The 22811-nt window shown below is 32.2% G+C and overlaps 1 protein-coding gene across 18 annotated transcripts; it reads right to left on the bottom strand.

Moving 5' to 3' along the window:
• Positions 1 to 1428: 1428 nt before the first annotated feature.
• Positions 1429 to 13622, bottom strand: LOC124931723 (protein TRAUCO-like). 18 transcript variants are annotated; one of them, XM_047472258.1, is made up of 12 exons: positions 12441 to 13621; positions 9737 to 9976; positions 9167 to 9267; positions 7544 to 7648; positions 7187 to 7321; positions 6194 to 7051; positions 5198 to 6110; positions 4625 to 5112; positions 3413 to 4378; positions 2025 to 2947; positions 1848 to 1923; positions 1429 to 1760 (listed from the first exon to the last, which is right to left on the bottom strand). In XM_047472258.1, the coding sequence occupies exons 1-3, from the start codon at positions 13471 to 13473 to the stop codon at positions 9173 to 9175; spliced, it is 1368 nt and encodes a 455-aa protein (XP_047328214.1). In that variant the 5' UTR covers positions 13474 to 13621; the 3' UTR covers positions 1429 to 1760; positions 1848 to 1923; positions 2025 to 2947; positions 3413 to 4378; positions 4625 to 5112; positions 5198 to 6110; positions 6194 to 7051; positions 7187 to 7321; positions 7544 to 7648; positions 9167 to 9172. The 18 variants fall into 18 exon arrangements, with proteins under 18 accessions (XP_047328214.1, XP_047328217.1, XP_047328215.1 ...); XM_047472261.1 differs by having other exon boundaries at positions 4625 to 5336; positions 5434 to 6110; XM_047472259.1 differs by having other exon boundaries at positions 4625 to 5433; positions 5552 to 6110.
• Positions 13623 to 22811: the final 9189 nt, after the last annotated feature.

Raw genomic sequence — 22811 nt, 5'->3', positions numbered from 1 at the left:
TATATACCAATATATAAAAGACAATTTAAACATATATACTATAAAAAAAATTACAGTATTATAAAAAATTGGCTCATTCACTATTTTTAGTAAATTATAGTTATTTTTTTTTTTTAATTTATATATTATTAATTAAATATTAATATATTCTTTCCTTCTTCTTTTTTCATTAATGGATGAATTCTTTATTTTTATTTTTTTTATAAAAGATTATTATTCTTATATGAATATTTATTATTAATTATTTTTATTTTATTTTATATATATATATATATATATATATTATATTATATTGACATTGATTATTAAGTATTTTAAAATTGTTTGGTTGAAATGACAAATATATATATATATATATATATATATATATATATATATATTATATTATATTATATTATATTATATTATATTATATTATATTATATTATATTGACATTAATTATTTTAAAATTGTTTAGTCTAAATGACAATTAATTAATAATCAAGAATTAGATAATAATAATAACAACTCAATTATCAAACAATAAAAAATAAAATAAAATATTAAACAAAATAATATTTTTTACTACTATAAATCATGAATCAAAAATTAAATAAAAAAAAAAATCATTCACAAAAATATTATAATAGAATAAAATTTATAAATAAGTTGTTAAAATTTTTTTAAATTTAAGAATTAAGAGGAAAAAAATTGATAAAAAAAATAAATATGAAATAAAAGAAAAAGAAACTAATATAAAAATAATTAAAATTTTAAGAATAAGATAAATTTAAATGATTTAATTAATAAAAAGAAGGAAAAAGAAAATATATTAATGTTTAATTAAGAAATAAAAATTAATTATGATTTACTAACAGAGGTTAAATGAGCCAATTTTTTTTAATATGTATGTTTAAATGAATTTTTATTACATCTAAATGGAGGTAGGTGTATAAATACATACTTAAATAACTTTTTTTCTATTAAATTTATTAAGTTAATCTTTCAATAAATATTTTTAATTATTATTTTTTTTTTAATTTAGAAAGTTAAATTTTTTGTCTTTATGAGAATCCATCTTTAAACAAAAACTCTTAATACAATTATCATAAACCTAATAAATGAATTTTAATTCAATGCCAAACCAAACATAAGTATTTGAGTGGATTAGTTTTAAATATATATATTTTTTAAAATATAGCTTAAATATCACATCTAATGGACTCACATAGTATATACAAATAAAATATCATCTTTGAAAAAACTAGACCTTTAAAATTATAAAACAGTTGGACTCAATACCTTTGTAATATATTTATAGTCTATATTTTCACACTTACACAGGTTGTACATTCATATATTTAAAGCATTAAATAGTGGGTTGTCACCTTATAAGAATAAAATCTCAATTAATAAGTAGCATATATTGTACCACTTTCAGTTTTGATTGTTACATAACATTAAAATAACATTGCAACAATTTCTTCACAAAACGTTGCACAATGCAAGCCATTACTATATCGTTTATTTTTTGTTGAGAGTTAAGACTATATCGATACAAACGTGTTATTATCAAAAGATGAAACAAGACAACATAATTAGCAAAAACATTTTCTCTCTTCTGCAACAATATTGATACATTGTTCTCTTTAGTCTTGGATCAAGCGTGTAACATTGATATCAGAGTTTCCGATCTTCCTACCCAAAACACAGATAATTTCCTCTTCTGCAACAAAATTGAACAACATATCATCAAAATTTTACGGTTTTGTATTCTTCCCTGCAAGAACCAGACAAAACATTACAAGCCAAGCAAGAATGACAAGATTGATTGACAAGGAAAAGTTCAGATAAGAAAGACTTAGACCTCTCAAATTTGGTGAATCAAATAAACGCTCTACTGGAATCCGGACAAGAGTTTTTTTACAAATTTTCATCAAATTCTCATCAAATTCTGGACAGGCAACAAAATGCTTCTATTGAAAAACTTTTGCAACTATTTGATCATCGTTCAAGACAATCAAGATCAATTAAGAAATCTTACTCATTCTGGCAAACCTTGAAGAATCGAGCATTCTGGTGAAAGATATCTCCATGGTTGAAGAAGCAATTTCTGATTTATGTTCAAATCAAGCTCATATAGAATCTCCTTCCAAGAACCTGCAACACATGAAATTAACAATTTACTAACAAATCTTGTCATATAGAATGGACATTTTTTTTTATCATTTGTACAACGGCAACTAGAGATAGATCTAATAGCGGGAAGAGGACCACATGGTGGCACTAGAGCAGTATGAAGTTCCTATTCTTATTTATTTATTTTTTCTGTTGAAGTTGGGCGAGATTCTTTGAGATGGTTATTAGCTATAGTAGCATTCGTTCATCTGGTATGTTGAACGAATGAACAATAACTCTATTTTCCCTTCAGCTTCATCTTCTTAGACGAATCGTGAATTTTCTCTTCTCATCTGAACTCTCGTTCGTATCTATTGGTATCAGAGCAGCAATTCTCACGATGGTCAAGAAACTAGATATCAGTCGAATAAACGACTCCTGTGTACATCGGTAGCTTCGATTTCTCAACGTTGGTGGAAGTGCGAAAATGGATGGAAGGCAAAGTAGTTTCTATTGAAGAACAACTACACATATTGGCGAGTATAGATGGAGCTGATCGCCCAGATGATTCACATGTGCCACAAAGGGATAGACCTTATGTTTCACCCACTCGCTTGACGAAAGTGGATTTCCCAAGTTTGATGGCACGGATGTGGAAGGCTGGATGATTTCAACATTACGAAGGTGGAGATTGCGCTCATTCATTTCTAGGAAGATGCTCCGACGTGGTATGGATCTTACCTGCAGTCAAGAAACCCAACAATAGCTCTCACCTGGGTAGGCTTTAAGAACTCATTACACCTACAGTTTGGACCCTCCATTTATGATACACCAAGTAGGTTGATGAATCTGAAACAAATAAATTATGTTCAGGAGTATAATATGAGGTACATAGCTGTTATTTAAGTGGTTTAAGAGATGAAATCTCAAACGCTGTTAGACTGTTACAACCTGATTCACTAAATGCAGCTATGGCAGTAGCTAAAGTGCAGGAAGCTAAGGCATTATTGACAAGCGGCCATTTATACATCAATCACCTCTTTTACCTACTCTCAATCTCTCAAAATCCAACTGGCCTAATCATCCTAAACATCATCAGCCAAATTTTATCTACACTTCACCCAAAATGCTAGACAAAGATATATATACAGCAAATAGATCAAAAATACTTGATGATGAAAGGGAAAAAAGCCTGTGTTATACATGTGATGTGCATGTGATGAGAAATATGATGTTAATCATAAATGTAAATGTAAAGCCAAGTTGTTCATGATTGTAGTAAATGATGCAGGAGAATGTGAGAGAACTTATTACCTGAATATAGCAAAGGCCCTACCTTAACCCCACCAGTTTTAAACCAGCAAGTGATGCACCCTCTATTTCTATCCATGCTCCGTCAAGATCCAAGAACTATCAAACCTTGAGGATTTATGATAAAATTGAACTACTCCCTGTTATAATTCTCATAGATACTGGTAATACCAACAACTTTATCAAATGCAGAATTCTTAAGAAGATTAACCACCATATTTTATCCATCCTTATCTGTGAAAATGGCTTATGGTTTTAACCTAATGAGTGAGGGGTATTGTAAGAATCTTAAGTAGACTATGAATGATGAAGAATATGTGGCTGATATGCGGCTACTAGATATGTCAAGTTATGATGTAGTCTGGTCCTCCTTTTGTTCAAATGAGAAATCCAGAGGACAGTATGAGTCAGTTTTTTGCTATTTCAGCTGAGTCTTCATGAAGCACCGTAAGAATTGGCTCACGTACTTGCAGCATATGAAAACTTATTCTAAAACCCAATGGGACTACCTCCTCTACGTGACCACGATCTCATCAAATCTGAGGATACTCAGTAACTCAGCCAATAGGTGTCCTGCCATTCTAAAGGGTGAAATTAAATTATGGTAAATGATATGTTAGACAAAGGAATAATACAACATAGTCATAGTGCATTCACTGCACCAGTGGTCCTAGTGCGAAAAAAGGATCTTTCGTGGTGAATATGTATCAATTACAAACAACTAAATGCAGCTACAATTAAGAATAATTTTCATACCGATCATTGAAGAACTGCTTGAAGAACTTCACGGTTCGGAGGTATTTTTCAAACTCGATCTTCGGTTAGGCTACCATCAAATTCGAATAAAGACTGTCACATGCCTGATTTCCGCACTCATGAGGGGTTTTACGAGTTCTTAGTATGCCATTTGGATTGACCAATGCGCCCTCTACTTTTCAAAGTCTCATGAACACGGTTCTGAAGCCATTCCTGATAAAGTTTGTGTTATTATTTTTTTTATGATATTTTGATATACAACACTAACTGGAAGGAACATATGAATCACTTAAAACAGATAATGGAGACATTGAGAAACAATACTCTACTCCTCAATCGTGAGAAATGTGATTTTAAGTGCAATGAGGGTGTAGTTGTTGATCCAGAGAAACTCAAAGCTATGGAAAGTTGGCCAACACCGAGATCGATCAAGCAATTGCGAGGGTTTTTAGGCCTTACATCATATTATAGAAGATTCATTCAAAACTATGGTGTGACTGCGTCTTTTAACTGAGCTGCTAAAAAAAGGTAACTTTGCATGAAACGATCAAGTTGAGGAGGCCTTTAAACTGCTCAAATCACTTATGATGACACCTCCCATCTTGGCTCTTCCAAAATTTTCTATTCCGTTTGTGGTAGAGACAAATGTGAGTGGCTTCGGCATTGGGAAAGTAGTGGTGCAGAACAACCGTCCCATAGCATTTTCAGTCGAGCGACAATGAAAGAATTGTTAGCTCTCACATTTGCAGTAGTGAAATGGAGGCCATAATTGCGATATAAACCGTTCGTGGTGAAAACGGATCATGAGTTTCTGAAACACCTCCTTGAACAGAGAGTTCAAACTCCAGCTCAAGCAAAATGGTTGTACAAGTTGGTCGGGTATGATTTCACTGTGCAATACAAGAAAGATCATCATAATGTTGTTGTTGATGCTCTATCACGAAGACCTGCGGAGATGCAGTGCACAGGCCTTTTATTGTATAATTCACCTGTTATAACAAGGATTAACCTGACTTGGAATTCTGATCCAACCTGATCAAACTAATTCAAGAGGATATTGAGACTCAACCGAGCTTCACATTCATCGATAACACATGTAAAGATGAGAGATTGGTTGGCTCTAATCCAGAGTTGAGAACAATTCTTATTGCTTCAATGCACTCTAGTCCCACTAGAGGTCACTCGGGTCTGTCAGTAACATTAAAGAAACTACAACTGGTATATTTTTAGACAAATATCGCAAGAGATGTTCGAGAATTCATACGTACCTGTGATGTATGTCAACGAAACAAAGCAGACAATTCGTGTAAGAAAGGTCATCTTCAACCTAGTCCAATCCGAATAAATTTTGAGAATCAATATCGATGGATTTCATTGAACACTTACCCAAAGTGAGAGGAAAAACAACTATTTTGGTTGTGGTTGATCGTCTATCAAAGAAGGCTCACTTTGTAGGTCTTCAACCTCCCTTCACAGCCAAGAAGATAGCGGAAGTGTTCATTCAAAATATCTTTAAACTCCATGGTATGTCACTATCTGTTGTAAGTGATCGAGACAAAATCTTTCTCAGTACCTTTTGGTGTGAATTTTTGAAATTACAAGGTGTACATCAAACTTTATCATCCGCAAACTGATGGAGAGACTGAAGTAATTGTTTGAAAACTTATTTGAGGTGTATGACAGGGCAACGTCCACATCAATGAGATATATGGAGTGTGCACTAATGGTTTATAACCATATATTGCTTCAAAATGAGAAGTTTAAAGCGGATGACTCGAGATTGAAGATATTAACTGAACTTTTCTATCGAGGGAGGCAACACTTCAACTTCTCATGTTTCATTTGGCAAGAGCTCAGAATCAAATGAAACAAGTACAAAATAAGCATAGAAAAGAAGCAGTGGATGACTTGATTCTTGTTGAGCTCCAACCCTACTGCCAGTTATCTGTGAGAAAGAAATATAAAAAACTGTCTGTTAAGTACTTCCGACATTTTTGTGTTATAGAACGAATTGGAGAAGTGGCATACCGATTGGAATTAAATCAAGAGGCAAAGATAAATAATGTCTTCCACAGCTCTCAACTGAAGGAGTACAAGGGCACGCCGAGTAGAGTGGAAGAAATTCCGAGCTTGAATTTGACTAATGGAATTCCGGCGGGATGAAAGGTAGTGGCCATGGAAGACGGACGTCGTCGTCAGGTGTTAATCAAGTGGTCGGACCGAGGAGAATTCGTGGGAAGATGCAGAGGCACTGATTCTTCAACATCCGGAGACGTTTGTGGCTCGGGGAAATAAGAAGAAACGTTCTGTCCAAATTCGGCGAGGACGCCGAGCTTTTGAAGAATGGGTATTGATACAACGGCAACTAGAGATTGATCTAATGGCCGTGGAAGCACTAGATCAGTTTCAATTGTCTGTTCTTATTTCTGTTTTTCCTTTTCTGTTGAAGTCCCTGACCTCTTTTTATTTTTTAGTTTTGGCCCTTAGTTGTTAGGCCACCTCATCACTATGGTTGTAACAGATTTTGGGCGAGATTCTCAAAGTATGTTGAATGAACAATAGCTCTATTTCCCTTTTCTTTCTCCTTATTTGATTACAACTCTCAAGTCAGCTTTCTCGTGACTTTTCTCTTCTCATCTGAACTCTCGCTCGTATCATTTTTCTCCCATTGTTCTTACTGTTTTTGTTTCTCTTCTCATTTCAATTTGTAATGCTTTGAACGCTTCTTGCGTTACCTTTTATGGTAATGAAGACGGTTTTTCAGCCTACTATGGGAGATGGAACAGGTATTTCAACTAATTCGACCTATTTTTGATGGAAATCGATGCACAAAAAAGAAGGGGATTTTCAAAATTGTCCCCTTGATAGAGGAAGATGGTGTAGTTCCTACAAAGATGAAGCACAACTTACAAATCAGAGACGAACCAAACAAGATGTTGCTGAGATCAATCTTCACTGAGGTGTCATTCTAGAGAATTCTGAAGGTATACAATAGGAAAGCCATGGACCAGCAGACCCGACCTGGAAAGATGCATTGTCAATTCAAACCAGTTTTCCGAACCTCCGATGGCAATTCGAAGGGCTTAGATGCAGGCTACGCAATCGTCTCCTTCTCAAGGGAGAGGAATGTGGCGATCTGTCTAGCTTCTCATTTAGCTGCAAGAGAAATACAAAATACTAATCAACTTTATTACTATTACAAATTATTCTATTTTCCATTTTAGAAGTTAGCTGCAAGAGAAATACAAAATACTAATCAACTTTATTACTATTACAAATTATTATATTTTCCATTTTAGCAGTAGACTATATAAGCCAATCAATCTGTCAATGTATTCACGCCATGATTTGAGTAAGAAGAATTAACGTTGTCCGTACCTTGTTCTCCTTGGTCTCATCTTCATCTTCTCGAATTCTCATCTCCGTTCGTATCATTCCGATCTTCTTCTCCAAATCGCCGTCTTCTGTGTATCTCATCACCTTCTTCTCGGATTAACACATAAAAGATTACTTATTGTTCTAATATAAATTATCCTTTCTATTATGTTCTAATTTGTTAAATAACATGTTTAGGATGTTGAAACTATCAACAGGCCAAGTGACGTGACGCTTGTCCAGCCCATGAGGATGCACGAGGATAGAAAATGCCGAAAACTTAAATTAGAATTGAGCTCTTACAAAATTAATTATAGTCCAAGTTTATTTTTCTAGCATTTTTTGCATTTGAACTTTGTCAACTTGTGCGCATCATTTTAATGGTGCCGAATTTTGTCAAGGTTGTTTACAATTGGCATAGTTTTTTATATCCGTTTGTAACTATAACCGTGAAAAGCACGGGTCTTACCTAGTTTATAATGGTAGTTATATTTCCGATTTATTTATCTTACTAAATTGAATAGTAGTTACCTTCGCCATTTTAGGTTAACTTAGCATAAAAACATATCTAAGTTACAATTATTATTGAATACAATTATGAAAGGTTCTATATTTCTCGTATCGATTTCCCTCTTTTTTGGAATGTTTAACCTAGAGTTTGAACTCTTACTATTTGTATTGTATTTCATTTCAACTACACTATTGTGTTGGTTAGTGTAGACACATATTTAATGATGTAAAACTCCATACTCATTAAACACGTTTTGACACTTAAATTGGTAAATTTCATAATCATTATTTAGTTTAACTAGTTTGATTATTTCCTCAAATTGTGGGATGACCATGATAATAAATTATTCAAGGTTGGTTTTGACTTGTGTTTTATGGTTAAGAAGGTAGGTCATGTGCATCTATTAAAGTCATCCACAATCGTGAGGAGAGGTGGTGGGCAAATGGGTCAGGCCGACACGAGCCCGTCACAACCCATGTAATTGTACCATAATTTTGGGAGGAAAAGTGGTTAAGAAAAATGTCTATAAATCAAATAACATGTGGCATTTTATGACAATTTCTCACGTGTTCTCTTTATCGCTATTGCTTAATAACATGTTGCCAGTTTTTGGTCTAATTAAATTCCAGTGGCTAAATATTTTACGATAATTATTTTTGTGATAGTTTTGTACCCGGTAAGTTTGTAATTATATAAATTGTTACTATCTAATTGTTCAAATACTTTATTTCACTTATATTATAAGGATTGATTCTATAGTTGGTGCATCAGGTTCAAGATAATTAAGAGGTAACCGATGACGACTTTTTGACTCACAATTGGAATTTCATTCTGTTTGCGCCGACTACTTCTAGTATAAATAGAACTAACAGTGTTAGAAATAATCATAATATTATTGGAGATAATAAAGCACAATACAAAACATATGCTTCATTAACTCCAACAGTTGCTCAACTGCCTTAAAAGGAAGTGGTTGAGTCAGATCAAGGATTAAAGTTAGTTTAAATTCTGTTTCTTAATTTTTTTTTACTTTTAGTTATGTGATCATATCAGGCTAAAATACTAAAGAAAATGCTGCCGTTAAATTAGATCAGTCAAAAGTGTAAAATACCAACCTTAGTTTAACAGGTTGCTTCTGCAGCGTTTGCAATTTCAAAATCGGCACCTTTCACCATATTCAACATAGTAAATATTCCACCATAAGACCATGCATCACCTGTCACATTGATAGCTGACGGTTACATGATATTCATATCACCTTCATAACCCAAGAAAGTAATAATGGCATCAAGCAACATTAAATATAAGAGAACAAACATAAATAAGAGTAGAATACGAATAATTTGTTACGCAAAATTGATCGAAAGTTCATATTTTTTCTTAAAGACTAGGTAAGCATAGATGAAACACAAATGTTGCTGTAAAGAGATAAAAGTAAGAATGTATCTCGATATAAGATAAGATTAGGAAGGCTAAGAAAATCTTTAAAATATCTCTATGTGATCTACTCAAGTTAATTGTACTTCCTAGCAAATAAAAGAAAAAACAAAGAAATGGTTTTATGTTTGAGAAATCTCACAAAATGTATACAAATCCATTGAATCTGTCTTTGAGTAGAAACTCTAAGAAAAGGAGAAGTGACAAAGATAGGTTAAGTATCTATTTTTTCTTCTCACTAGACACACCATTATCAGGTTTGACTTCATAGCCCTGATAAGGAACTTCACTCATGGGTCTTGGGAAAGGACGGTTGCCAAAGTCATTCGGAAAGAAATCAAAATGAGGGCCAAAGTTGAACTTGACAACACAATTTGGTTGGTTTGGAAGAGTGTACATTGAAGCTGCAGGATAGTAACGTGCACCAAAGAGCTCCGAAAAAGCAGTTCCTTGGCATATCCCATTCTTGAAGAAAGATATTTCACTTCCTGCAAATTAAAATGCATCATAAATATTGGATATCCAGAAAGGAAATAACATATTTAGTTAAATTAATAAATGCTAATAAAATAAAACCATTTTTTTTATAACAAGCATAAAAAAAGCAACAAATCTACAACATACAACCCTAAGACGAACAAAATCTTGATGCCACACTATTTTGTACTGCAATAATGTTTAGGCACCCAAGTGATCCAATTAAGACTAACCTTGTAAGGTAAATAACTTCATGTGTGTTTTCTTTTTTAAAATAACAGGAAAGTACAATTGGCTCCAACAGCCAGAATATCTAATTACTAGAATCCATAGAGCATCTGTGGGAGAAGAGAAAATGGAACCATTTACTAACAGACCTGAAAATTGGTAAACTATGTTGGAAGCATACACCTCATTAGTGTAATTGAAGATCATTGACTCTTTTTTCTGCAAAGTATCCCAATTAGTCTTTGTATTCCCAGTCATAAAATGACCCTTATTCCAAAAACAAAACAAAAAAGTATCCCAATTAGTCCTGCTTAGAGGCAATAGCACTTCCATTTGCTAAAGTAAGCAATATTAATGAGCTTCTGATATTACTACATAAACATGGGTGGGGGTGGGGGGGGGGGTGGGGGTGCAGAATATCACATTAGTTTCTTTTGCTTGTCTCATTCAGTCTACTAATGAAACAAACCCAAACAGTGTACTTCCTTCACAGCACATACTTCGTGCAAGACTTCCATTACAGTCTATTCTCCAAATACAAAATTGATAATCATGTTTTCACAAATTAATTGATTGTTTACTGCATACTTTTCATGCACTTCTATTTGTTTGTAAGATAATACAACCAATGGTTTGATTATATATATATTTCAAAAAGTTTCACAGCCTTGACTTTCTGGTTCGACCAGGCTTTGTGTTTTCCAACATTTCATATCATCCATAGATCACTGCAGTTGTTGCCAGTTTTAAAATCATATTACTGTCATAATACAACTAAATGTAGAAATGATAAATTAGTAGACTATGTGCATGCTACAGAATGAAGCACTAAAAGGAAAGAGCATGCTCCAATCAATAAGTATCCAAAAATAAGTCAAACAGCCTTTTTGCAAATGGAAAGGTTCTACTGGGAATGGAAACAATGTTTGTCCAATTGTAAAAGAAGTTAGTTGGTTAATGATGACTCGTGGCAATGGAAAGACTCAAAAGGATATTATGAGTGTCAAAAAGTATTGTGGCCTTCTTATGGGATCTCATTCAACAAGTTTTCAGTGGAAGAGACTTTGGATCCCAATAATATCATATAAAATCTCACTACATATGTGGCTTGTGTTCTATGGTAGTATCATTTGTGGATAAGATTCTTCAAAGAAAAATAATTTCAATTGGCTAGCAAATGCCATTGATGATAAAAAGATATGGAAGTGATTTGCATATCAGTGTGTGTTGACCACATTCAATAACAACTAATAATATTGATAATAGAAATTAGGGTTTACAATAAAGAAGGAGATGAGTATAGGGCTTGGTATACTAACCTAACTAGGAATATAATTCTCTACATGTAGCTCATGGTCCTTATATCACTCTCTTTACATGTGACACTTTCTAAGAGGGATTGGAAGATGGCGCCTTCAAAATCTCTCTTTTTTGAGAGATTTGCACCATTACCACTGAAAAACTTCTTCTAAATGTGGATCAATAGCTAATACAGAGATGGAAAGAAGAATCTGAGGGACTATGTATGTGTATCTTATGGCACATTTGGCTAGAAAGAAAATAAATAATTTTAATGGGGAAGAAAGCAAAGAGTGGCCCCATAAAGATATAAATGGGATATTGAAACATATTTTCAAGTTGTTTCACAATACAAATAGAACATGTTACTTTGAATCTACATAGTGTTCTTTCTATTTATTTCCTTTTTTGTACTTACTACTTAGCTTGTATTCATGAAATCAAGAAAATTAAAATCACATAAAGATATAGATTGTGGTAAACAGGGATCCCTAAAATCTAAGGACTAGTTCCAGCATCTGGAATTATAGGAACAACATTCACCTATTTTTACACAAGCAAATGGGGAAATTTTCAATGTTTTAAGTGGGATTTGCAGGTTATGGAGATAGTTCTTTTTCTATGAGGATACTTGTAATAGCACCTTGTAAACGCATTTGAGAAATAAACTCGTGTAATATTACTTTTGTCAAGATTATACTCATCTTCCTTCTTGTCTATGAAGATTATACTAATCTACAGCTTCTTTAAACTGCCAAGAGATAAAGTACAAAACAGGGGCTCAGGTTGAACAAAGGTGGCAAGGTATAGTTGGTAAAGACTGAAGTAATCAGAAAGGTTTAGAACAGTGTCAGTAGAACCTGTCACAAGACTGGAATTCACAATGCCAGATCATACAGGCAAGAAACAAGAGCTATAAGATTCAGGTAAAGAATAAGGATCAATTACCTGGTACAACCTTTGGATCTTCTTCTTTCCCATCAGCAGACTTAGAAACATACTTTTGCCCTTTGTACAAGACCAAATTCTGTTCCTTGGGAGCGTAGATACTTCCCTCAGGCAAATTAATATAGAACCCGATAATGTCACCCTCTGTGTAACCTTCATCCCCATATTTCTCCCTCAAAGCCTTATATATCTTACACCCGTCGATGTCTCTGTACCCGTAGCTATTTGCATCAAATCCAACAGGTGCTTGCAAGTCCCCAATCTCTGTAATCCATCCCAACCTCGTATGTCCAGTCTCCCCTAGATTTACCACTTTAATCTCAAAATACCACGCCCCTTCAACAACACCTCTGGTGGCTCTAGCTGATCTATAGCCCTTTGTACTACTAACACTCAATCTATCATCGCTCAATTCAATCTTATCAGCTTTGTAAACCTTAGACATACAGATTTCCATGTCGGGAGTATCATCGATTTTATCAGGAAATCTAGGAACAGGAGTGATATAAACAGAATCATCATCAGCTTGTTGTCCTTTGTTCTTTGGTTTCCTCCTAACTTTACGGGAATTAGGTTTACTCCAAATATTGTTCTTTCTCTTGTATTTCTTGGCAATCTTTGTTGCTGGTGCATTGGCAGCGGACATTTCCTCTGTTGCAGGCGTCTCTGGTTTTACTTCTTCCTCTTCGATGTGTTCTACCTTAATAGCTACCTGATCTGTTGTCGATGTCAACAAAGAGAACTGCCTCTGCTTCTTTGGAAGAGGCTCATCATCTTCCGAAACTCTTTCCAAATTCAGCAATTCCTGGAATTCTCTGGTTATATCTTCGGAAGCTACTGCCTCCACCTTTACATCAGCTAAGGGATCGGTTTCCGTGTCGGGAGTTGCAGTGGCAACGGCGGCAGTGACGTCTCGATCGGTTTCCATAGGGAGAAAGCTGGTGTCGGTATCTTCCGCTTCTGGTAGACTTTCCTTGGCGACGCCATTGCTGTAAATCTCATCGTCGATGATGCGATCGCCATCGTCATCCATTGTCAGTGAGAATTGTTATCAAACTGAATTGTGCAGAGGAGGAAAGAGATCGGGGATGGATTCTTGCTATCTTAGGGCTCGAAAAGTGAAATCGCCAGGGGACGGAGCCGATTAAGCGGGGGCAGAGGACATGACAAGTGAGAAGAAGAACAAAAAGAGAGTGTAATTGGGCTTTAGGACTTAAAGAGCTGTTAATTCATTCTTTTAGATTAGATCAAATTAAAGGTATACCTCCTTTAGGGCTATTTAATCTTTCTTCTAGATTAGATCAAATTAAAGGTACACCTCCTATAGGGCTATTTAATCTAAAGCCTTGTTCTTTTAAGTTTTTTTTTTTTAATGTCAACCAAGCCACTTTTCAAATCAATCAACTCTTATCCATCACATCTTTAAAACAATTTCCAAAATACTAAAATACCCTTTTTATTTTAAAATTATAATTTAAATACTACATATTTTAATATTAAATTATAATAAAAAAACTATTCTTTTCATTTCATTTATTTTTTACTATATTAATTTAATACATACATCTTACTTTTATTATATTCTTTAATAAGGCCTAGTTTTATTTATTTTACTATATTATTATAAATGCATCTTGTTTTTATTTATTATATTATATTTAATAAATTCTTAAAAATAAACTCAAAATGAAACAAAATTTTATTATTAATACTTTTTTTTATTGTACGAGAACAATACTATAAAAAAAAATAGTAAACGTTAAGATTCATTAATGCAACAATAAATTTGTGTGGCAATTTCATCTCGAAAAGTATTTATGCCATCATTTGGTTCAATATACCTTTCATCTTCCTCGTCTTCCATGTAATCGTCATTAGTAGTCTCAGTTCTTCCTTCATTTCGATGTCTAACAAAATTAATGGGAATTTCTTCAATCATATTTCTTCGGATATAATTATGCAATCCCGCAGTTGCATTAATAATATTCAACTGTTTTTCAATTGAAAATCCTCGAAGTGAACCCGAATAAAATATTATGTGCCATTTGTTTTTCTAAATTCCAAAAGTTCTCTCAATCACAGATCTGATGGACGAGTGTTGTTTATTGAACGCCTCTTTTGCATTATATGATTGTTGTTGTTGTGACGGAAATTGATGTGGGTGATATGGGATATGACGATATGGTGTCATGTAACCAACCATATTTTTATAGCCTGCATCAACTAGGTAATATTTACCTACCAAAATCATTCATAAGTTTTGTTGCATATTTTATTTGACAATTAAAACAATGAAGTGAATAATATACCTGGTATTGGATGCGGAAAACTATATATTGGATTATTCCGAACTTTGTTAAGGACCGATGAATCGTGCATAGAACCCTCAGCACCAACGACAAAATATGTAAATAACATATTGTGGTCACATATCGCTATGACATTTGTAGTTGTGTAACCAGTTCGACCACGCCAATTTAGTTACTCACTTGCCTTAGGATGTACTCGTACATGAGTGCCATCAATAGCACCAATACAATTCTATTAAAGACAAGACATGGAATGGTTTTTTTATTAATAATATATAATACAAAGGAACTAATATTATTAAACTTGAAAAATCAAAAAATATTTACCTTGAATAATTTTCGAATGTTAGTGGTGGTGAACGTAGCATGTACTTGTGTTTGATCAATGGGTTGCATCTCATCCGTGTATAGTTGTACTAATGATTTTAACACTTTTGATACGATTTTAGACATCGTAGACTTCGAATGACCAAAAAAGATGCCCACCGCTCCCATACTTCCACCATGGGCAAAATATACTAAAGTGATTAATACTTTCTCTTCAATTGAAATTTTACGCCCACCAACTAAATTGTAATGTGTTACACAACGATTTATCAATCGTCTAACACATTCACAATTCATTCTTACAGCTCGAAAACATGAATTATCATTATTCATTAAAACTTGTACAATTTCAGCACCACGAGTGGACGGATCTTTAGGTAAACGTTGAACTTGCTCGTTCAATAAATAATGTTCCGCAAACGTTGTAAAACAAATTGCGACCAAATAATTTACAAAATCATCATCAGATAAAGTACTCGTGTCAATTTCATCTAAATTGTTCATTCTTTCTAATTTTGTAAAACAACTCAGAAATACTAATAACTAAAAAGAAGACGTGAAAAAAAAAACTCAATAAAGAAGAGAGAGATGTGTTATGATTTGTGAAAAGGAAAATATGAACATAAAAAAGGAAAATATGAAAATAAAAAATAGACGGATGAATGTGTTCTTTATAGGTAAAAACTCAATTATTGTTTTTAATTTGTCCATAAGATAAAAATATGTACTTGTTATTGTTTGTCCATTGGATTAAATGATGTATGTACATATTATCTCAATTATTATGTATTTTTGGTCCTTAGGATTAAACAATGTATGTACTTATTGTTGTTTGTCCATTGGATAACATTTGAAATGTACATATTATCTCAATTATTATGTACTTTTGGTCCTTAGGATTAAACAATGTCTGTATTTATTGTTGTTTGTCCATTGGATAACATTTGAAATGTAAATATTATCTCAATTATTATGTACTTTTGGTCCTTAGGATTAAACAATGTATATATTTATTGTTGTTTGTCCATTGGATAACATTTGAAATGTAAATATTATCTCAATTATTATGTAATTTTAGTCCATAGGATAAAATGATTATATCTTTATTGTTGTTTGTCTATGTGATTAAATAATGTATATTATTTGAAATGTACATAATTACAAAGTATTTTTGTTTGTCTATGTGATTAAATAATGTATATTATTTGAAATGTACATAATTACAAAGTATTATACGGATATATTGAATGAATGAATAACTTGTGAATTGAGTTTTTTTATTTTATTTTATTAGGCATTTAATATATCATCATTAATTTGTTATAAATTAGTTCCAAATAATCATACTCTAACATAACATAACACTTAAAATAACATAATCCTTAAAAGTAATACATCTTCATTTAACCAACCTTACATTGATCAAACACAGTTCATCACAAAAATATAATTATAATATCACAAAAATATAATTATAGTATATCACAAAAATAAGTCATAAGTTTCAAAAACTACAAAATAAACTATAAAATCAACTTGGTGGAAAATTCAAATCATGAAGTCCAATATTTGAGTGGTTTTGTTCGAAACTCGAGTCAACAATATTTGCAACTTTAAGCTCGTGCTTGATCCAACTCCATCTTTGTTCATTATTTTCAAGCTCTAAGAAAGTTTCAATAAAATTAGAATTCACCGCAAAAATATGAGATATGTGATTGAAGGTTTCAGACCCACGTTGAAGGCATAATTGTCCAAGCATAATATCTAAACACTTTTTCATTCGAGTAGGTGAAATGGTCGAAGGAGAGGACATTGAATCAGAATCTGGCCGGCGATATTGTGGCGATGATTGTTGTTGCATTTGTTTATTCCTATCTAGAAGATTTACAAATACTTTCTCAAGTCTTTTTATTGGGGAATCTTTTTTTATTCTTTTACTCCTCCTAGATGAACTCATTGCCCTTTTTTTACCACTAGACATAGTAATAGATTTTGTTGCTTCAACACGAATTCCGCCTTGAGGGTCAATAAATTGATTTTCTAATGATTTATCGGAGTCACCTGATCCCTCTTCGACAATAGATGTAAATAGAAGAGGTTCAAAAGGAGAACAAATATAATTACCATTTGCACGGTCACCAGCAAAAAGACGTTCCAACAAAGCATAGTCTGGAATTGTCTTTCCTTTATATTGATACAAAGCTTTTTTATTTTCCTACAAAAAAAAATACCAAACATATTAAAATCTAAAAAATTACATATCCAATAAATGTTTAATCAAAAAATAATTACCCTAACATAGTCCCACCAACTATCATTGGCATCAATCATATTCCGTATCGGATCCCATCCTAGGCCAGTTTGTAGTGTAGCCCATCGTAATTCAGACCAAAGATTTTTTTTAGTACGAAAGTGGTTCTTGAATTGCTCTTTTGTATGATAAATCATATATTTATCCCAAAATGCTTTAATCAAGACATTATATGTTGGATTGGTTGGCCATGGCTGTCCAACTATCATTTTTTCTTTCTCCATACACAATATTTCAAGAAAAAATGTAACTTTTTCTGGAGAAGAATCCTACTTGCAAGGTTTGATTTGTTAACCTTCCAAAGTGACATTTTCCTAATACAAACAATGAAACCGTTCATATTTAACCTAAATAAAAAATAATATTACAGTTTATCCAAACAATGATTATCAACAAATATATTATTTTAAAAAATACAATGAATCTATGAAAAAATTAGTAGTTAGTTTTGAATTTTAATTTTCATAATAATTTAATTTCAATATAAACAGTACACAAAAATATAATTTATTTCAACATAAAAAACCTTGTAAACCCGAGTGTATTTTCATTCATGAGAGGGTTTCATTTCAAACATATAAACAAACTTTTAGAAACCTATCATTTTTCATTTAAAAATATCTATATCCCGATTCAGAAATATAAATAAAGTGAAAGGAAATACAGATAAATTATAAACCCTAAGTAATATAGATAAAGGAAAGGAAAATGCTAACCTTGTTTTCGATTTGAAACAGATGAAAGAAGAAATGAGCCGTGATTAAATCTTCGTGAAGAGAAATACTAACCTGTAAATAATATAAATCTTTCATCTTTCGGCAGAAGATAAATAATATCGATGAAGTAAAGAGAAATACTAACATTGTGATTTGAATTAGATGAAAGAAGAAATGAGCGGTGATAAATCTTCTAGTGCTAGAAAATGATGAAAAAGAAAATATTGTGGTGAGTAAAACTTCTGCAGAAGATAAGTAATTTATAAACTTTTGAAGTAGATCTTATGAAAATGAAAACAGAAGATGGAGGTAGTTGAAATTGAATGAATATACAGAGAGTCAGTGCAGACTTAAGCTTTGGAAAAGTGGATAAATTGAATGAAAATACAGAGACTTAAATCTTCAAATCTACTTTAAATAAAGGTAGATGAAAGGTATTAAATATATGAACGAATAATAAATGATATGAAAATGAATCTGTAAGACTCTAGAAAAGATACCAAATGATACGAAGATGGAAAAGATGAAAGTTGAAGATGGAGTAGTTGAAATTGAATGAATATATAGAGAGTCGGTGCAGGGAAAAGTTAAAAGGAAAACTGCAAGGGTAAATAAGGAAAAATGAGAAATTATTATTTTAATATTAAATAGTACGTACGGCTCTGTTCGTAATTATTACTTTGAGTTTTAAAAATAACCCAAATCCGAACCACACCTAAATATATAATTATTTAAATGAGTTATAAGAGAGGGAATTTGGGGGAGGGGACGATATATCACTACTGTATTATTGGTTGGAAAATGGATAAAAAAATTAAGAGAATTAGAAGAGAGAATTTTTTTATTATTTTCTCGACGTTCTCTCCCAATCATTTCTCAATTTTTATTTATAATTTATATATATATATATATATAAAGAAATTTGGTTTTTCCGTGGTGTCAAAGAGTCGAACAATAAAAATAGATGGCAAATGAGTACACTCTGTTTTATGAAATATACATTGTGTTTCAAAAATATCCAAAAAGTACTTGTGTTTACCTCCAGTCAAATTTTCAGTGATCGGTGTTGACGTGGCAATATTGAGTTTGATCTATTGATTTCTGAGGAGAAATCACGGATGAAAAATTATCTTCCGTCAAAAAATAATATTGTAGTTTCGAAGATAGGAAAAAGAATGTGACTGGAGTTGAAGGTCGAACACAAAAATAAACGTTGTCAATAGCGCTAAGCGACGCACAATTCACATCTTTCGGTGACCAAAAAAATTCAGATGAGTAATTTAAGAGTAAGTTATTCACCAAATACAAAGAAAAAATATTAGTCGTTGTAATTGACATCTAACTCTCTATGGGTTGATGTAATTGACATCTAACTCTCTATGGGTTCATGTGTTAATTTTTATGGAAGAAGTCATTATTGTCTAGTAAATAAACAAATAAGAAACTAGTTTATTATGAATCTATGATACAAAACTACTAATAAAAAGGAATAAGTTAAATAAGAGTATGTCAAAGGTTAATGTTATTATGATTGAATATTTATAATAATAGAAAAGTTAACTGAGAAAATTTATGAATTAATTAATATATAAAGTCTAGTTAATATGAGATAAATCATAATTTTTTCTCATTTGTTTAATAATATTTTATCATCCCCTTCAAGCGAAAAGGTGAGGCATAAATCGTGAGCTTGTTACGTAAAAGAGCAAATTGATGAGAAGCAAGATCTTTGATGAAGATATCAATCACTTGATCTTCAGTAGGAATGTACTTAATGAGTAGTTATTTACGATAAATTTTTTCTCGAATAAACTGAAAATCGATTTCAATATGTTTTGTGCAAACATGAAATATCGGGTTGGCTGATAAGAATGCGACACAAATATTATCACACCATAGAACTAGAGAAGAAGAAAGTGAAACTCGAAATTCACTAAGTAGAGATTGAATCCAAGAAAGATCAACAATTGTATATGTAAAAGCACAATATTCAGATTCAGTGCTAGAGCGAGCAACTACTTGTTGTTTCTTAGAATTTCAAGAAATAAGGTTGTTACCTAGAAAAATACAAAATTCAGTTATTGAACAATGATCATCATGACATCCTGCCTAGTCAGAATCAGAGTAGGCAGCAAGAGTTAATTGTAAAATTGGACAAAAAAATATCACATGATGAAGATATCGAAGAATACGTTTAACCGTTCCTCAATGAGAAGAGTGTGAGTTTGCATGAATTAACAAGTTCGATTGACAACAAAGGCTAACTCATTACGAGTGAGTGTAAAATATTGTAGAGCCCATACTATACTCTGATAGAGAAATGAATCAGATAAAGGATCACCATCATTTTAGAAAGAGATGATCCAATAGAGACTAGAGTGTGTAATGACTTTTCTTGAAACATATCAGCCCGAGTGAGAATATCGTCAACATACTTGGATTGACAAAGAAATAAGTCATCTTTGGTACGAGTGTCTTCCAATCCAAAAAAGTAATGTAATTCACCTAAATCCTTAGCAGAGAATAATTTATTTAATTGAAGTATAATTTTGTTAGAAATGATTTAGAGTTTCTTGTGAGATTAATATTGTCCACGTACACTAAAAAATATGCAGTTATTTGAGGTGCATTATACGTGAAGAGAGCCATGTTAGATTTCAATTCTATGAAATCAATAGATAGTAGAGAAGCCCGAAGAGTAGCATACCAAGCACGAGGAGACCGTGTAAGACCATAGATTGCTTTGTAAAGTTTGCATATATGATTAGGAAAAATATGGATGGACAAAACTGGGTGGTTGTGCCATGTAAACTTTTTATTGTAGAGACTCACGAAAAAATGCATTACTAATATCAAGTTGATGAATGAATTATTGATATTCTCAAAGAAAGAATAACATGAATAATAGTGGGTTTTGCCACATGACAAAATGTCTCTTGATAATCAATACCTTGTTGTTAATGGAACTCTTTAACCACAAGACGTGTTTTATGTTGATCAATATATTCATCAACTTTATGCTTGAGTCTGAAAATTCATTTACATCCAACAAGATTATGAGATGGTGTTTGAGGAATAAGAGACAATGTTTTGTTCTAAATAAGAGCATTATATTCATTTATAATGACAAGACACAATTGTGAATCCTTATTAGCTTTAGTATAACACGTAGGCGTAGTAGCATAAGAAATAGCAATGAGAGTTGATGATGACATGAATCGTGCTTTGTTGTGTGTGATCATCTAATGATTTATGTGCATTAACTATTGTGATAATTGATTGTGTTGAAGGATTGATAATAGTAGTAGAAGAGGGTGATGATGAAGATGATGAAGTGATATGAGATAATATAGGTGGTATTGATGAATTAAGTATAGATGTTGGAAAAGATGTCTCATTATCTTTAGGTGGCTTAGACAAATGCACAAGGTCCTTACTTTTATAAGGAAAAGTGAGTTTGTCAAAAGTGACATGTCGAGAGATAAATATTCCTCCAGACGGAATGTGAAGACACTTATAACCTTTGTGAGATAAGTTGTAACCAAGGAAACCACATTCAGTAGTATAAAAATCAAGTTTGTGTTGATTGTACAGTCATGTGAGTGAATAGAAAAAACACTCAAATGTCTTCAAAAAATTATAGTCATGAGAAGAGTTAAATATAGTCTCGAATGGTGAACGTTTATGTAATGTCGGAGTAGGAAAACGATTGATAAGATATATGGTCGTTTCAAAAACTTCACTCCAATAATGTAGTGGCATAGATGCGTGAGCCAATAAAATGAGACCAGTTTTTGTAATGTGACAAATTTTTCGTTTAGCAATATCATTTTTTTCACTAGTATGTGGGCAAAATAAGCGATGTAAAATATCATGATGATCTCTTAGTGATTTGAAATTTCTATATTATCCTCCCCAATCAGTTTGTAATATTTTAATTTTACGACTAAACAAGTTTTTAACAAGTCAAAGAAAATTGATAAACGTATTCAAAACATCAGACTTTTTTTTTATCGAATAAATCCATGTGAATTTAATAAAATTATTCACAAAATGTACAAAATAACGACAACTAGTAGACGAAAATTAATGAGTAGTTCCCCAAACATCTGCATATTTAGGTCTAAAGGAGTCATAAATGTAGATTTGTTAGCAAAAAAATGTAGTTTATGTGCTTTCACATATTGACATGACCCACAAAAAGAAATAGTATTACTATCTGAAGCTAGTAATTTAAAATGTAATATAACTAAAGATGTAGTAGCGCTAGAGGGATGTCCAAGTCGTGAATGCCAAATTTGAGTCGAAGATCGAATACCAATAAACATTTGTTTATTAGAACATGTTGAAAACGAATTTTCAATAGGGTTAATACAATAAAGTCCGTCCTTGAGTAATCCCTTAAGAAGCATTGTCTTCGTATCTCGGTCTTTAATAAGACAAATATTTGGGTGGAATTCAAAAAATACATTATTATCTAATTAAAATCTCACGACACTCATCAGATTTTTAGTAATACTTGTGGAACGAGTAAAATATTATGTAAGTAGAGAGAATTTTGTTGATTTAAAATTTTAGTGGTACCAATATTATAAATATTCAGAAGCATATTGTTTCCGACTTTAATAGTTTGAGAATTTGTGTTAGGATCTAGGTCGCGGCTGGGGAACCGGGGTCTGATCGGTTAATACTGACAACACTCAACGGT

This window comes from Impatiens glandulifera, chromosome 3 (assembly GCF_907164915.1).
Source record: "Impatiens glandulifera chromosome 3, dImpGla2.1, whole genome shotgun sequence".
Classification (NCBI taxonomy): domain Eukaryota; kingdom Viridiplantae; phylum Streptophyta; class Magnoliopsida; order Ericales; family Balsaminaceae; genus Impatiens; species Impatiens glandulifera.
Note: the sequence above shows the minus strand (reverse complement) of the source record. Positions and strands in the feature narration are given on the sequence as shown.